Below are 13,627 nucleotides of genomic sequence, written 5' to 3' on the forward strand. Positions count from 1 at the left end.
GGGGTATGAAATTGAAGCTAGACAAAACTGAATTTGTGAAGAAAGAAATTAAATTCTTGGGGCACATAGTGAGTGGCGATGGTATCATGCCGGATCCAGAAAAGATTAGAGCAATAAGGGATTATGCTGCACCTACAACACGTAAAGCATTAAAGGGGATGTTTGGTTTGTTTGGGTTTTATAGAAAATTTGTGTCTGGACAATTATTCAATGCACCGTGCCTGCGAGAACTCTTAAAGAAAAATGTAGTTTATAAATGGACTTCTGAGTGTCAGAAGGCGTTTGAAGAATTGAAAGAAGCTCTTATTAATAGTAAGATTTTGAACCATCCCGATTTTTCGAAACCATTTTGTCTGGGATCTGATGCTTGTGGTTACGGGTTAGGAGTTGAACTATTTCAGTTGGAAAAAGAAGGAGAAGAGGAAGTCCACAAGACCATAGCCTTTGCGAGCAGGTCATTGCAACAATCCGAGAAAAATTATAGTATATCTGAACTTGAAGCATTAGCTGTTATTTTCGGCCTGCAAAAATTTGAAAAGTACCTTTTAGGACATGAAATTTGGATCTACACAGACCATAGTGCCCTTACATATTTAGACTCATGTCAGCTAAAACATGCTAGATTAAGAAGGTGGTCCCTGTATTTACAGCAATTTAATTATAAGATGATATACATTAAGGGTTCCGAGAACATCGTGGCGGACGCCTTATCAAGAAGTGTGAAAGATACAGGACAAGAAGGGAAATCTTTAAGAAATACCGATAATAATGAAGTAATGTTGGCCATCATGCAGCTCCAGGACGATGGCTTAATTAAGCGCATTTGTAAGAACCTACGGAGGGAACAGAACCAGGATGACAACATTAAATTAGTAAAGAGTAGATTAGGTCATCCAGACTACCCAAAATTACTGGTCTACTATAAAGTGCATAAAGATGTCTTATTTAGGCGCAGGAAAGACAGTGAGGAGAATTGGAAAATATGTTTTCCGGAGCAACATGTAGATGCACTTATAGACTACGTACATTGTAAGTATGGGCATTATGGCGCTCGTAAATGTATAGCTAAGTTAAGTGAAGTGGTAATTTTTGATAATATGTGGAGAAGGGTGCAACAGCGATTAGAATCCTGTGATCGTTGCCAGAAAGTTAGGGCCAACAATAGAACTATCCAAGGACAGATGTATTCAGTAGAACCACAAAATCGGCTGGATTTAGTAGCTGTAGATTTATTTGGTCCACTACCAGTGTCTAGAGGGGGATGTGAATATGTGTTTGTGATGGTGGATGGGTTTACTAAGTACGTAAAATTTTACCCAATTAAGAAAGCCAACTCTAAAGTATTAGTGAATAAGTTGGAGAAGGACTATTTTGGGAAGATAGGAGTGCCAAAGGCAATATTGTCAGACAATGGGCCCCAGTTTATCTCTAAGAAATTTAGTGAATGTTTACAACAGAGAGGTATCGATCACATAAAAAATCTCCGCGTACTTTCCTCAAGGGAACATGTGTGAGCGAATTATGAAGGAGTTAAACAGATTGTGTAGAACATATTGTCATAAAAAACACTCCGCTTGGGCCAATTATATTGATTACTTCGAAGAAGTAATAAACCATCTGAAGCATGAAGCCACAGGATATGCACCAGTAGAGCTAATGTGTGACATTAGGCCGAATAATATTTTATTCGACCTGGTCGAGTTTCCAAATCTCACAGACATAGCCATCGAAGAGAAGGAGAGACTGGCACGTATTAATATAAGAAAGAAGGCCCTGGAAAGAAAGAGAAGGCATGACGCAAGAGCTGATCCCACTAGTTTTCAGGTAGGGGATCTAGTGCTAGTGAAAACTAGGGAAAGATCTAAGAAACTTACGTCAGAAACAAAGAAGTTTACCGATGAGTACGTGGGCCCATTTAGAATCGTAGAGAAGCCTCACCCAAATGCTTATAGACTGGAGTTTGTGAAATCACATAAGGTGTTAGGGCTTAGGAACATTGTGGATTTGAAAAGATATGTTCAAAAGAGAGACGTGGCCAGGAGTGAGTAGATACCTCAGAGAGCTTTGCACTCTTTGCAGAGCTAAGTGCGTGACGAGCACTAGGTCTCGAGTCGTTTGACAATATTTCTTCCACTTTCTTTTCCGTATTGTCAACCTACCTCTTCCTTCATTCAGAACTAAAATTCTATCGTCTTTCCTTCTTCTCTATCGTAGTTTTTAAGTGATAAAGTGTTTAAGTAATGAGTAGGAAAGAACCTCAGTGCAGTATAGGTTAAGCGTAAGGAATGAGTGTAAGAGAAAATCAAAAAGGATTAAGATACCTCAGATAAGTAATAAGTCTCAGTAAAGTAAATGTTTGGCCTAAGGTGTGAGTAATGCCCTTAGAAAGGTAAAATAACTAAGAAATGTAAGAGCCTCAGAAAATATGGTGACGAACATTGAAGCTGTTTGTTAAGTAACAGAACGATATGTTAAGACGTAGCATTAAGCTAATGTTTAGGAAAGGAAATGGAGCAGTACAGCAAAACTGTCTGTTCAATGAAGTCAGAGCCTCAGGAGGTGATTTAGTGGTAAAATGAGTAAAGGTACAGTGCAACAAGGTTGACTGTCAAAGGGGTAAAGGAAGTTAAGTTAAAGGGACAGTGCAGCAGGACTGACTGTCAAATGAAGAGAAATATGTGAGAAAAGGAGAAAGAATGAGCATAGTGTTTGGCTAGCTCGATATTAGGAAAAAGTGAGGCTACGAAGGTGAGTAAATAAAAAGCTTAATGTTGGTAACCAGAGGTGGCGTTTGTTGGTAAACAGAGGAGATGTTTGTAAACAAAAGGAAGTGAGGCTACGAATGTAAACAGAGCTGAGGCGACGTTGGTAACTCAGGAGGTGGATGTATGTTAGAAAGTATGGGTAACGAGGTTTCGCAGATTAGTAGGAAACGCTTTAACAAATACTAACCTGAGTGTGTGAAGTATGAGTATGAGAGTTGTAAATTAAACCCGAATGTGACTAGAGAAAACCTGATGTTGACAAGAAATTGAAGTAACTCCAGATATGTGAGATGAGGAAAGTACCCATGACATCGATTCCATTTTTGACCAGAGACACACAAAGCTCCCCAAGTTTGTCGTAGAGATTAGTATAAGGATTGTAGTGTTGATAAATGAATAAGTAAATATGTATTTTTCAGTGTTTAATTTATGATACAGGACTACAGGAGATTGCCTGGAGACAGAATTGTAATATTGATAATTTTGTGTATATTTTATATTGTTGTGTATTGTACAGGAACTGGAGAGTCACCAGTGCTGGCGGAGATTTATTATGTATTTGTGAACTATTTGTAGGAATTGTTTTTCTTAGTATTTCTTATGTAACCATAACTTGTTTGATTATGAGATGAAGAAGTAATTAAAGAGTAAATGTGCCACTTCGGTACTGCATTAGGAAAGTCAATTCACTTTTCACTTAAAAAAAAAAAAAAAAAAAAAAAAAAATTGAAAATTGTACATACTGTAAAGTAAATTTTATCAAAAATATGAGACTTTAGAGTCAAGCAGATAGCGCCATTTATCGCTGCTGTAGGTTAAGACGTAGCAGTTAGAAAGGGAACTGAGGCCAGCTGATGTTTCAGGTGCGCCGAAGTAAACAGAGGTGGTAGCACGAGACTTGAAATGGACCTCCCAAGCAGGACCCGGTCGAACTACGAGTGCTATCAAAATCTTAAGTGTAAGTGGTAAAAAAGTGACGCTCACCATAGCGATAGTAGTGTTAGTGTGCGTGTGACGTACATCAAGATAGTATTTAGGTTTGTTTTCTCTTTCAGGAATTTGTAAATAGAATTTTGTAATCTGAAAAATTTTTTTTTGAATGATGATAAAAGTGCATGTTTAGATATAAGATGTTTTGTAGGTCGTCAGCCCTAGGTATAAGTAGATGATTGATCTACAGGAACTATAAATGTTAAATAGCTGTTTGAGTAAATCTTTAATAGAAATTTTTTTAGAAAACTAAAAGTTTGTCATGAATGAAAAAATTTAGTTTCCTCAGGAGGTGTGTGGCGTCGCAACTAGTGCGAGCGCACAGTTTTCTATCAAATATTTACTGTGAAATGTAGACAGACTGTAAAGTAGCCATCAGATTAGCATATGTGCTGTAGCGGGCAGATTACCGGTGTCCGTTCGTCTGACGTCACGACCATATGGCATGTCTGTACCGTGAGAATGTAAGACCTGTGCGCTAACTAGCCGCGTGTATAACGTGGAACTTTCATCTTTAATAACTTCTAACTGAGGAACCTGAGGAAATTAAAAGTTAATATACTAGTTTCTGTTATGAATAAAAATAAGTCATCCAAATTTGAGCTTTGAAACCTGCATATTTTGGAAATTAGAAAAATCTTACAGAAAACGCAAATTTCTACAATTTTCGAGTCTAAATAAATACCATTATGTATAGATCACCTTAAGTGACCATCCAACTATGAAACAAAATCACCTTCCGTGCTTTTGTATTTATTTTGAGAATTTTACTTTTAGAAATTCACCTATAACTTTGTTAAAACCATAAATGTTTTGAATTTTTGTGAACAGTTATTTTATATGAGTAGGTGAGAGTGAATGAGTGTGCCTGAGTGAATGAAAGAGGGACATTCGCCATTCTTTGCAAGTGTATAAAATCTAGGTTGGAACTCGCAAGTGTTCAGACGATGTAACCGTGGGAACAGAGTCGCCAGTGGTTCCCCATCTTAGTGAATGTCGGATGTCCAAGAGTGTATGGTATTGTACAAGCAGCCAGAACGTTCGCGAGTATTTAAATAATTTCTGGAAATAAAGTAAAGTCTAGTTTTCCTTTCGGTTTGTTAAATTATACAGTAAATTTTGTGTAACAAGAAATCATGACGTAAATGATTCAGAAGTCATGACTGGTGCGTGCTAGATTTTGGCGCGAGGCGCACCCAAAGAGTTAATTCTGATTGGCTGTGTGATGTGTGAGCCAATGAGATGCGAGGACGCTTAGCAGACTAGGAGAGTGAGTCGCGAGTGGATGAGGAGTCGCGAAGGAACTGTGATCGAGAAGAGACATGCTTGATGTGTCCTCGCGAGTAATGTGTAAAATGAAGTCATAAAACGGCTTCATCGGTTCGGTACTGTGCGATTTGAGACTGGAAGAGTCCAGTAACGCGTAGTGTGAGTTTGAGCGAGTTGTGACTTTTCGTTCCGCGAAAGACGCGAGTAACTTTAATAATTAAAAGCGTGGCGGTACTTCGTAAACTTTTACTAAGTGCTTATGGCGAGCATTAACGTTAAAAAACGAACTATTATTGAACATCGACTGCAAACGTGTATGTTAGAAAATCGTCTGTGTTGCACTTAAGTAAATTCCGTAACTTTGAAAGTTAATTCTGGCGGGGTTTGAGTGTGGATAGAATTGTGAACTGAACTTTCTTCAAACGTAGATTAGCGGGCTGATGATCAGGCTTAAAGACAATAAAGAGCTTAAATAGAATTACCAACTTCGCGTTCTCGTTTGAGTAAACAATTACTACCATTCCAATAACTCAATTTATTTAGGAAGATTGCTCATAGATTGTATTTCAGCAAACATGTATCGCGGCCTCCGGTGAGCGGCTATTAAATTGCAGTTTCTTCAACACTGCTTTCCTGCAATTTTTCCAGTAGCTGCTATCAGAAGAGGCGAGTGCAGCAACTACCTAAGAAACGAGGTAGGTGGATTTTCTTTCAGGGAAAGGAAACTGCGCGATAAGAGCCTGACCCGTCGCAGCAGGAAGTCCAATAAACCTAAAAATGTTTTTAAATTTCAACAACGGTTTTCTTCAAACAAGTTATAACTTTAAAAAAATAAATAAAAATATCCCACAGATTTTAGCTAGTCCACACGTGATGGCAGCTACCTATGAGATCAGCACCATTAAGTGTTACAAAAATTATGTTCACGAATATGAACTACTGATTGGAAAAATAAATAAATAAATAAATAAAACAAAAAATATACATATATTTGCTACTACTTTTTATTACATAGATACTTTATCACAAGCCGATAATAATATATCGTCAATAATAATGTATATTCTAGGGCATAACAATTATTATAGGGGTTAGTAACTAACTGTGAACAATGGGTCTGATTGCAAATCATGTCTGTTATTGGTGTTTAGGATCAAATTCCATATACAAACACATGCAGGCATTTCTGAAATATACGAGGGTTGGAACATAAATAGTGGCAACTATTTATTCACAACAGATACAAAAGAGTTACATGTTTGCACCTGTTACTGTCCTTCAAAGTAGTCCCCAGTGTTGTGTAGAACCCATTTCCAGCAATGTGGAAGGCGTAGTATGGCGTTAGCAGAGCCTGTTCTGGTGATGGTGCGAACGGAGCAGTCTACTGTCTGTCAAATCTCTGTAACAGTTCTGAAGCGAATGCCACAAAGTGGTTCCTTCGTCTTCAGAATCAAATCAAAATCACAAGGACTTAAGTCTCGGGAGTATGATGGATGGTACAGTACTTCCCAGTCCCATCAACCAAACAGAACAGCCACAGCTTGCACTGTATGCACCCGCGCATTCTTGTGCAAAATGATGGGTGGGTTGCACAGAAAGTCTTCTTTTGCAAAGATGGTCGCAGGCGATGCTCCAAAAATGAACAGTAATACTGTGCATTGACGGTCAGCCATGGAGGAACATAATGCGTTAGGATAACACCATCATAGACCTACACGAGAATCGCCATAACTTTAACTGTTCCATTTGCACCATCAACAGAAAAGGCTTTGCTAACAGTGTACTATGCCTTCCACATCGCTGGCAATGGGTTCTACACAACGCTCGCGACTACTTCGAAGGACAGTAACAGATGCAAACATGTAACTCTTTTGTATCGGTTGTAAATAAATAGTTGCCACTATTTAAGAACCAAAAATCATAGTAAATGCTGTGTGAGCACTCTGCGTGGTATGCTGTATAACCATTTATTAGTTATTACTAACTGAACCCCACAGATTATCTTTTATTACTAACAACATAGTATTAGCTACAACGAATGTACCACACTGACAGCTTACAATACATGTGCGACTGAAACTAGAGGTTGAAAAATTTGTTTGTTTAAGTGGTAGCTTACCTAAGTGAGCATGTAATTATTGGAATAATTAGTAGATGTTAAGTATTATGTACACTTAATTTTACTTCATCACAGATTCCTTTTTTTATCCTTTATCTTAGATTCTTCTTTTCTTTTCACATGTTTTTCAGCTTCTACTAATGTCAACCTTTCACACTGTAGTATGAAGTAATAGATAAAAACAGCAACTGAGTAATGTAAGAAGAGTATCTGTGTGCATTCAAATATTCTGACAGCTATGTAAGACAACACTCCAAGAGCTTTACCACATCAACACAGTTTCTGGCTTGTGTAATTATCTACGCAAGTCTCACTTAAATGTACCATGTCCTTATTGCCAAACGGTCTTCATTTTCTGTTTTAAGATCTTGTCTCTCAACAACAAATACACTTTAATGACATAATAATCAGCAGCCACAAAATCAGCACTCAGTCCTGTTTTTGCATTCCACACTGTAAATTTCTGTCATACTTTAGCGTTCTCATGTGTTTTACCTGCGTGAAACTACGACTGTTGATTTATATGTGCTCTGTGAGCTTTTTTGTAATGGCTGAAACACCAAAAAGGCACCAAGAGTTTCACAAACAGGCAAGGGACCTTATTTTTAAAGAGTACTCGGAGTTCAAACACGAGGCAGATTCACATGAGCCAATCTGCGAAGTTGCCAAAATGCAAGAACATTCTGCAGCAGCCTGTGCTGATATTGGTGCACTTCCAGCCAAGTTGATAATGTAGCATTCATTGTGAGCTGCACAGCCAGAGACAATGCTATCACCAACAATAGAAAGAATTTAAATTATCAGACTCACTTTCCCAGTCCATGCGGTAGTCTGGTGAGAAGAAGTAATGGCACATCTCGTGCCCCGTGACTCCTTTCACCACATGGCAAGCTTTCAGTGGGTCCACCACCAGTCCATCGACCTCTTCCTCTCGCTTGTACATCTTCATCTCCCCATCTTCGGCAAACAACTGCCAGCCTCCCTCACCCACACCGAGTCTTGCATAATGCAACTGCTCCACGGTTATCCTATCTATCTGTAAGAAGCAGACAACATTTAAAACAGGTTTGTCTGGAGATCACAGAAATACGAGACATAAGGACTGTCACTAATGTGCAAATGAGACACACAGATGGACAACTGAAATGTATTGACAAAATAAAACGTTTGTAAAGGGGTTGGATTATAACTCCTATGCACATTAGAAACCATCTGTGCAGCAAAAAATGAAGTTCAACAATGTTTTAAATGGGTTTTAGTGTGCTACAAACTCTATTAACCAAATTATGATGAGGTTGGCTTGCACTGACTGTTAATGTACTGCATTTTATCAGCTCTTTTTTTGTGTTGGTACTGGTGCTTAACATACATGCTGCCAAAAGAAATTACAGACAACTAGAGACCTGACATGAGGGACCTTCTTAAGCCTTCTTTTTATGAATCTCAATACTGAAATACTACTATTGTTACAAAAAGAAGGCAGCCGAAAAAAAAAGAATGAGGACACTCTGAGATTCTCCTAAAAGCAGTTTGTAAAGGACCAGCATGGCAGCTATTGTGACGCAACCCACGCATTAATATCTGTAAAATTGACCTCCTTCACTGTAAATGAATGCAACCCTTTGCAATGGTGTGCCTGTAGTGGTGACGCTACAGAGGTGCACAACTTGACTGCTATTCAAAGCATTTGTGGATCACAGACAAAGTCACAGCTGGTGCTTTTGCGATCTCTAGCATTTACAGTGATTATGCTATACAGTATCATCCACAGGCACTGGAACGACATCTTGACTCTGTATACTTCTGTCACTCCCTTGTGGAATCACTGAGATGGGCCACACTATCTCCACTGATGGCTGTTCCACAATTATCTCATTTAGATGGGCTACACAACACTGAAGAGATTTTGGCTGTTCCTTGGAACCTGTACTGAATGGGGAGCCCACATTTGAGGAACATACACATGTCCCATCAATCACCTCTCACCCAACACAACACACAGTTGGGGTTGTCAGTTTGTGTGCACATATGAGTAAGTGTAAATGGTAGGCTCAGTGCCAGACTACAAATTCAAGAACCCAACATTCAGTCTTCTGTCAATAGAAGGATTTCCTTCAAACGATTCTTTCACTTCTGGCAAAGATTTGTTAATATCAAAAGTGACAAAATACACTGTGAACTGGGTTTTGGAGATCACATTAAACTGGCTTGATTAATCAATTTAGAGACTGAAGGAAGGCAAGGGCATACCACCTCCACTAGGGCACACCAGCTCCACTAGAACTTCTCTTAGCAGATCACTATGATGTTCAAACCAACCTTCAGTTTGATGTTAGCTTTGCTCTAACATTATGCTTAACTTGAGAAGAGGGGAAGGTGGGTGGAATTTCAAATTCTACTCAGACAACAAATAACATGATACTTGATATCCACCAATGAAAATGTAATAATCAAATAATCCAAGGGTATTCCAAATATCACCTGAATGAAGATAAGGATGTGACTGACTGCAGGGCTCCTGCCTCATGGAGAGCTGCACAGCACTTCAGCTCTCTGACAGTCTGTTCTCACTGGTATAATTCAAACAAAATGGTACCTTCCACACAAGTTTTGTTTTGCAAGCAATCCATAGCTGTCACTGCAGCAGCTGAACAGAGGCCTACTCTAATCAATTTCAATCTCGAAGTGAGCACAGTTACACAAGACCTTACCATTCTGGGTCAGACCACCAAGCCCATGCACCACATCTCCAGCTTGTAACACCTTCTACTGCTGGCCTCTCCCCACTAAGAGTCCACTCAGGACCTAGGCTCTGTTGACTGCTATTACTGATAAACCAAGATCTAGAGTTACATACACTATATTGGTGATAAGTGACTGAGAGAGACAGTTCTCACACATCTTTATTCCTAAAACCTTCATATGATAAAATACAGTCAACACTGAGATCCTAACTGTGTCTGGTCCAAAATACTCTTCTGTTAATGTTCGTAGCACTAGTATAAAAATTCAATGATACACTCTACGTCTGAATCAAACTAACAGCATAGAACAAAATTACACATCCTAAAATACAACACTGACTTAATTGTCTCAACCCTCACACAAAAATTTAGTCCAATATTGTATTAAATGCCTCTGCAAAAGACCAACAACAAATCACAATTAAGAAGACAGGGGACACTATTTTATCCATTAAATTTACTAGAGAAGGTAATGCTAAATGTTCGGTTCTTACTTCAGGCCACAGTGGGTGTTGTGAGGCTTTGGACAAGAGAGGCTTCATGCTACTCTTGTTTTTGAGTCGTTCCCTGAACTCGTCCTCCTCCTCCAACCTGTCCAATCCAGTTTCAACTGCGTCATAAAATTCTTCATCATTTAGGGCACTGTGAGGTCCTTCCTGAAAACAGTGAGCAGCACTGAAGAGTATCATAAAATGAGCATCTTTCTTTGCTGCCACAGGATGGGAAAAAAATACTAAAATCTGAACATACAGTGTAACAAGGAGACATGACATTTGGATTTTATCCAGTGTTATGCAGACCCTCCTATTGTTGAAATTAACATGTCAGACTTGGTAGGACATATGAAAACAAGAGAGACAGATTATAATGCCATCTGCTATCTGAAATATAGACTCAAAGAGGAATTATGAATGACACACATTAATCTAAACGCAACATTCTGCACCACAATAATGTATACAATAATATTACAAGTCCACAGGGATTAAAAATTATAAACTACACAAAAATTAAGCTAGGTGTGTGTGTGTGTGTGTGTGTGTGTGTGTGTGTGTGTGTGTGTGTGTGAGAGAGAGAGAGAGAGAGAGAGAGAGAGAGAGAGAGAGAGAGAGTTTGGGGGGGGGGGGGGGGTAGAAGATGCACTGTCACTGTATAGTAAAGCAGGCACAACAAACATCAAGCTGCCTGCCTGCATGAAAAGCCATTTACAAACTGTGGCCCAGAGAGTACCACCCAGTTGCTGAACATGTTGACCAACACAACATGCTTCACTTCAATGATTGTTTCACAATCTGTGCCATCTGGATCCTTACAAAAAACACCCCTTTTTCAAAATTGTGCAGATGGGAACTCTTAACTGCAACATATTCTACGTTCCCCTACCTGTCTTTGACTCAAACTTCATTAGTCACTGTCTTTCACGCACCATCTTCTTCTCTGTTCCCACTTCGACACTACATAGCCTTCAATTCCACCAACACGCCTGCTAGTCTTCTTGCCCCTTAAACAACTCCCCCCACCCAAACCTCTTGACTGCATCTACCATCACCTCCATGTTCAAGTACCCTCCCACAAGCAGCACCATTTCTACCCTGTTATCCCTCCACTTCCATGCCCCAGCTATCTCCCTATACCCACCACCCACAAGTTGCTTCTCTCATTAGGTACAACTGCTGCAGGCAGTTCAGCCTCAGTGACCAGGGACAGTGCTCATGTGTGAGTGAGTTGTGTTTATGTGAATGTCTGTGTATTTTCTACTTTAGAAGAAGGCTTTTTGACCAAGAGCTTGAACGTATAGGAGACTTTTTTATTGCGTGTGTCTGTGACTCAGAATCTCCTCTATATATGGCAGCACTCTGTTCTTTTTATATTATTTTATTTAATTATTTATTTACTTATTTAATTACTTGATCCAATCTGACTAGGTCAATCAAGTCTTCTCTTACATCAGACAGGGGTTTCATACATGGTTTCACAGGTTTCACACATACAGTACCCATTTTTTTTACGTCATATTTACCTAAGAAACAGCAGTTTTAATATGGCAGATAGTATTAAAATTATTTGAGTGTCTGAAGTGGCAATGTAAGTAAATAATACTAACTGTGAACTATTGAAGTTAATACTGGCAATACTTGTACTATTGCAGCTGCTGCCACTAATAGTGATAACAGTAGCAGTAATAGTAATAATAACTAAAATAACAATAATCATCATGGCAGATATAAAATGAATTTATAGGTGACAAGATACATGTTTTTTGATATAGCGAGCCTTGCGGAAAGGAAAATTAAGGATGTAATAGCGTAACGAGTATGTACAGCGACAATGGTAATCCATATCGTTGCTTTGGTAGATAAGCCATCAATTGCCTTCTGAAGCTGGATATATTATCCAGTATTCTAATATAATGCAGGAGGTTATTCAAGAGTCAGGTTCTTGCCACTGAAATGGACTTTGTGAAAGTGGCTGTTCTATGGAGGGGGACAAAAAGGGTTTTTGCTCTGATTGGAATGAGTGTTTCTGCCATATTGTTCATATAACAGCATTAAGGTCGAGGAGAGATGAGGAACAGTATTTGTTGATAGTACAGTAGAGAGGCCTGAGGATATGGAAATCTCTGCACTTGCCTTCACACAGACAAGATAACTGAGCATATGATGGTTAAAGATGATCTGAGAGCCGAACATTATAGATATAACCAACAAAAGCATTCATATCCAATTCCAGCACTGTGAGCTTTCCCGAGAAAGGGTTTGCAAGATAACATCACTGTAATCAACAATTGAAAGTATGAGTGTTTGTACAAGTTTCCTTTTCAGGTCAAGAGGGAACAGCTTTTTGTATTTTTGTAGGGCATGCAGAGATGCTGTAACCTTCTTGCACATTGCAGTTACAGGCTCAGTCCAATTTGGATTTTCATCTAGTATTACTCCTTGACTCTTTACTCAAGGAGAGAAATTTATATCTGTCCAATTTAGGGTTAAAGATGGTAGGGATTCTCAATATTACAGGCTAATGAGCCTAAAATGACCAAGCAGTACAATGCGGATTTTGGATGTGTTAAACTTTAACCCTGTATCCTTCACCCATTTTGATGGTGCACACTGGTTGGTACTGAGATTCCCCATAACAGTCTTCAAGTGCATTGATTTTTCCATTAAATACAACTGGAGATCATCAGCATAAATATGGTACTTGTAGTAGGGCAAAACTGATGAGACATTATTAATGTACAATAGAAAAAGTGTAGGACCTGATACGAAAGAACAGGGGATGCCTGATATTACCTGCCTCCATTGTCATTTTATGGTGCCAGATATGACTTACTGCTGGAGAGACGTCAGGTATGAGTGAAATCACTGGACTGCATTTGGCCAGAAATTTAGGCTGCTAAGTTTAGCACATAAAATGTCAAAGTCGACAATGTCAAAGGCTTTGTTTAAGTGTAAGAAGCACATGATACCTGCCATAACTGCCTCTTGTGCATCCATGGCAAGGTTCAGGTCATACACAATGTTTATGGAAACATGATTGTATTCATCTAGTAGGTTATTTGTAGTTCAGTAGTTTGCTAGCTGGTCATTAACTTCCATACATAACTGTACGTTCTAATATAACAACGAAAATTTCTTTGCTTCTCATCCCATCCAGTAAGTCTCCCCTGACCTGAAGTTCTGGGTGACTCTCCTGGAATGTACCCCTCTCCGTAAACCGATCCAGTCCTCGTCTTTCACCCC

The 13,627-nt window shown here is 39.0% G+C and overlaps 1 protein-coding gene across 1 annotated transcript in view; it reads right to left on the reverse strand.

Annotated features, from left to right (window-relative positions):
* Window positions 1-13,627, reverse strand: part of LOC126271980 (ceramide transfer protein) — a 214,035-nt gene that overhangs the window by 91,941 nt on the left and 108,467 nt on the right. The window contains exons 6-7 of the mRNA XM_049974446.1: window positions 10,382-10,543; window positions 7,954-8,179 (exon numbers count right to left, since the gene is read on the reverse strand). Coding sequence (XP_049830403.1) covers window positions 7,954-8,179; window positions 10,382-10,543 — 388 coding nt within the window. The remainder of the gene's footprint in view (window positions 1-7,953; window positions 8,180-10,381; window positions 10,544-13,627) is intronic.

Source organism: Schistocerca gregaria, chromosome 5 (genome assembly GCF_023897955.1).
Source record: "Schistocerca gregaria isolate iqSchGreg1 chromosome 5, iqSchGreg1.2, whole genome shotgun sequence".
Lineage (NCBI taxonomy): Eukaryota > Metazoa > Arthropoda > Insecta > Orthoptera > Acrididae > Schistocerca > Schistocerca gregaria.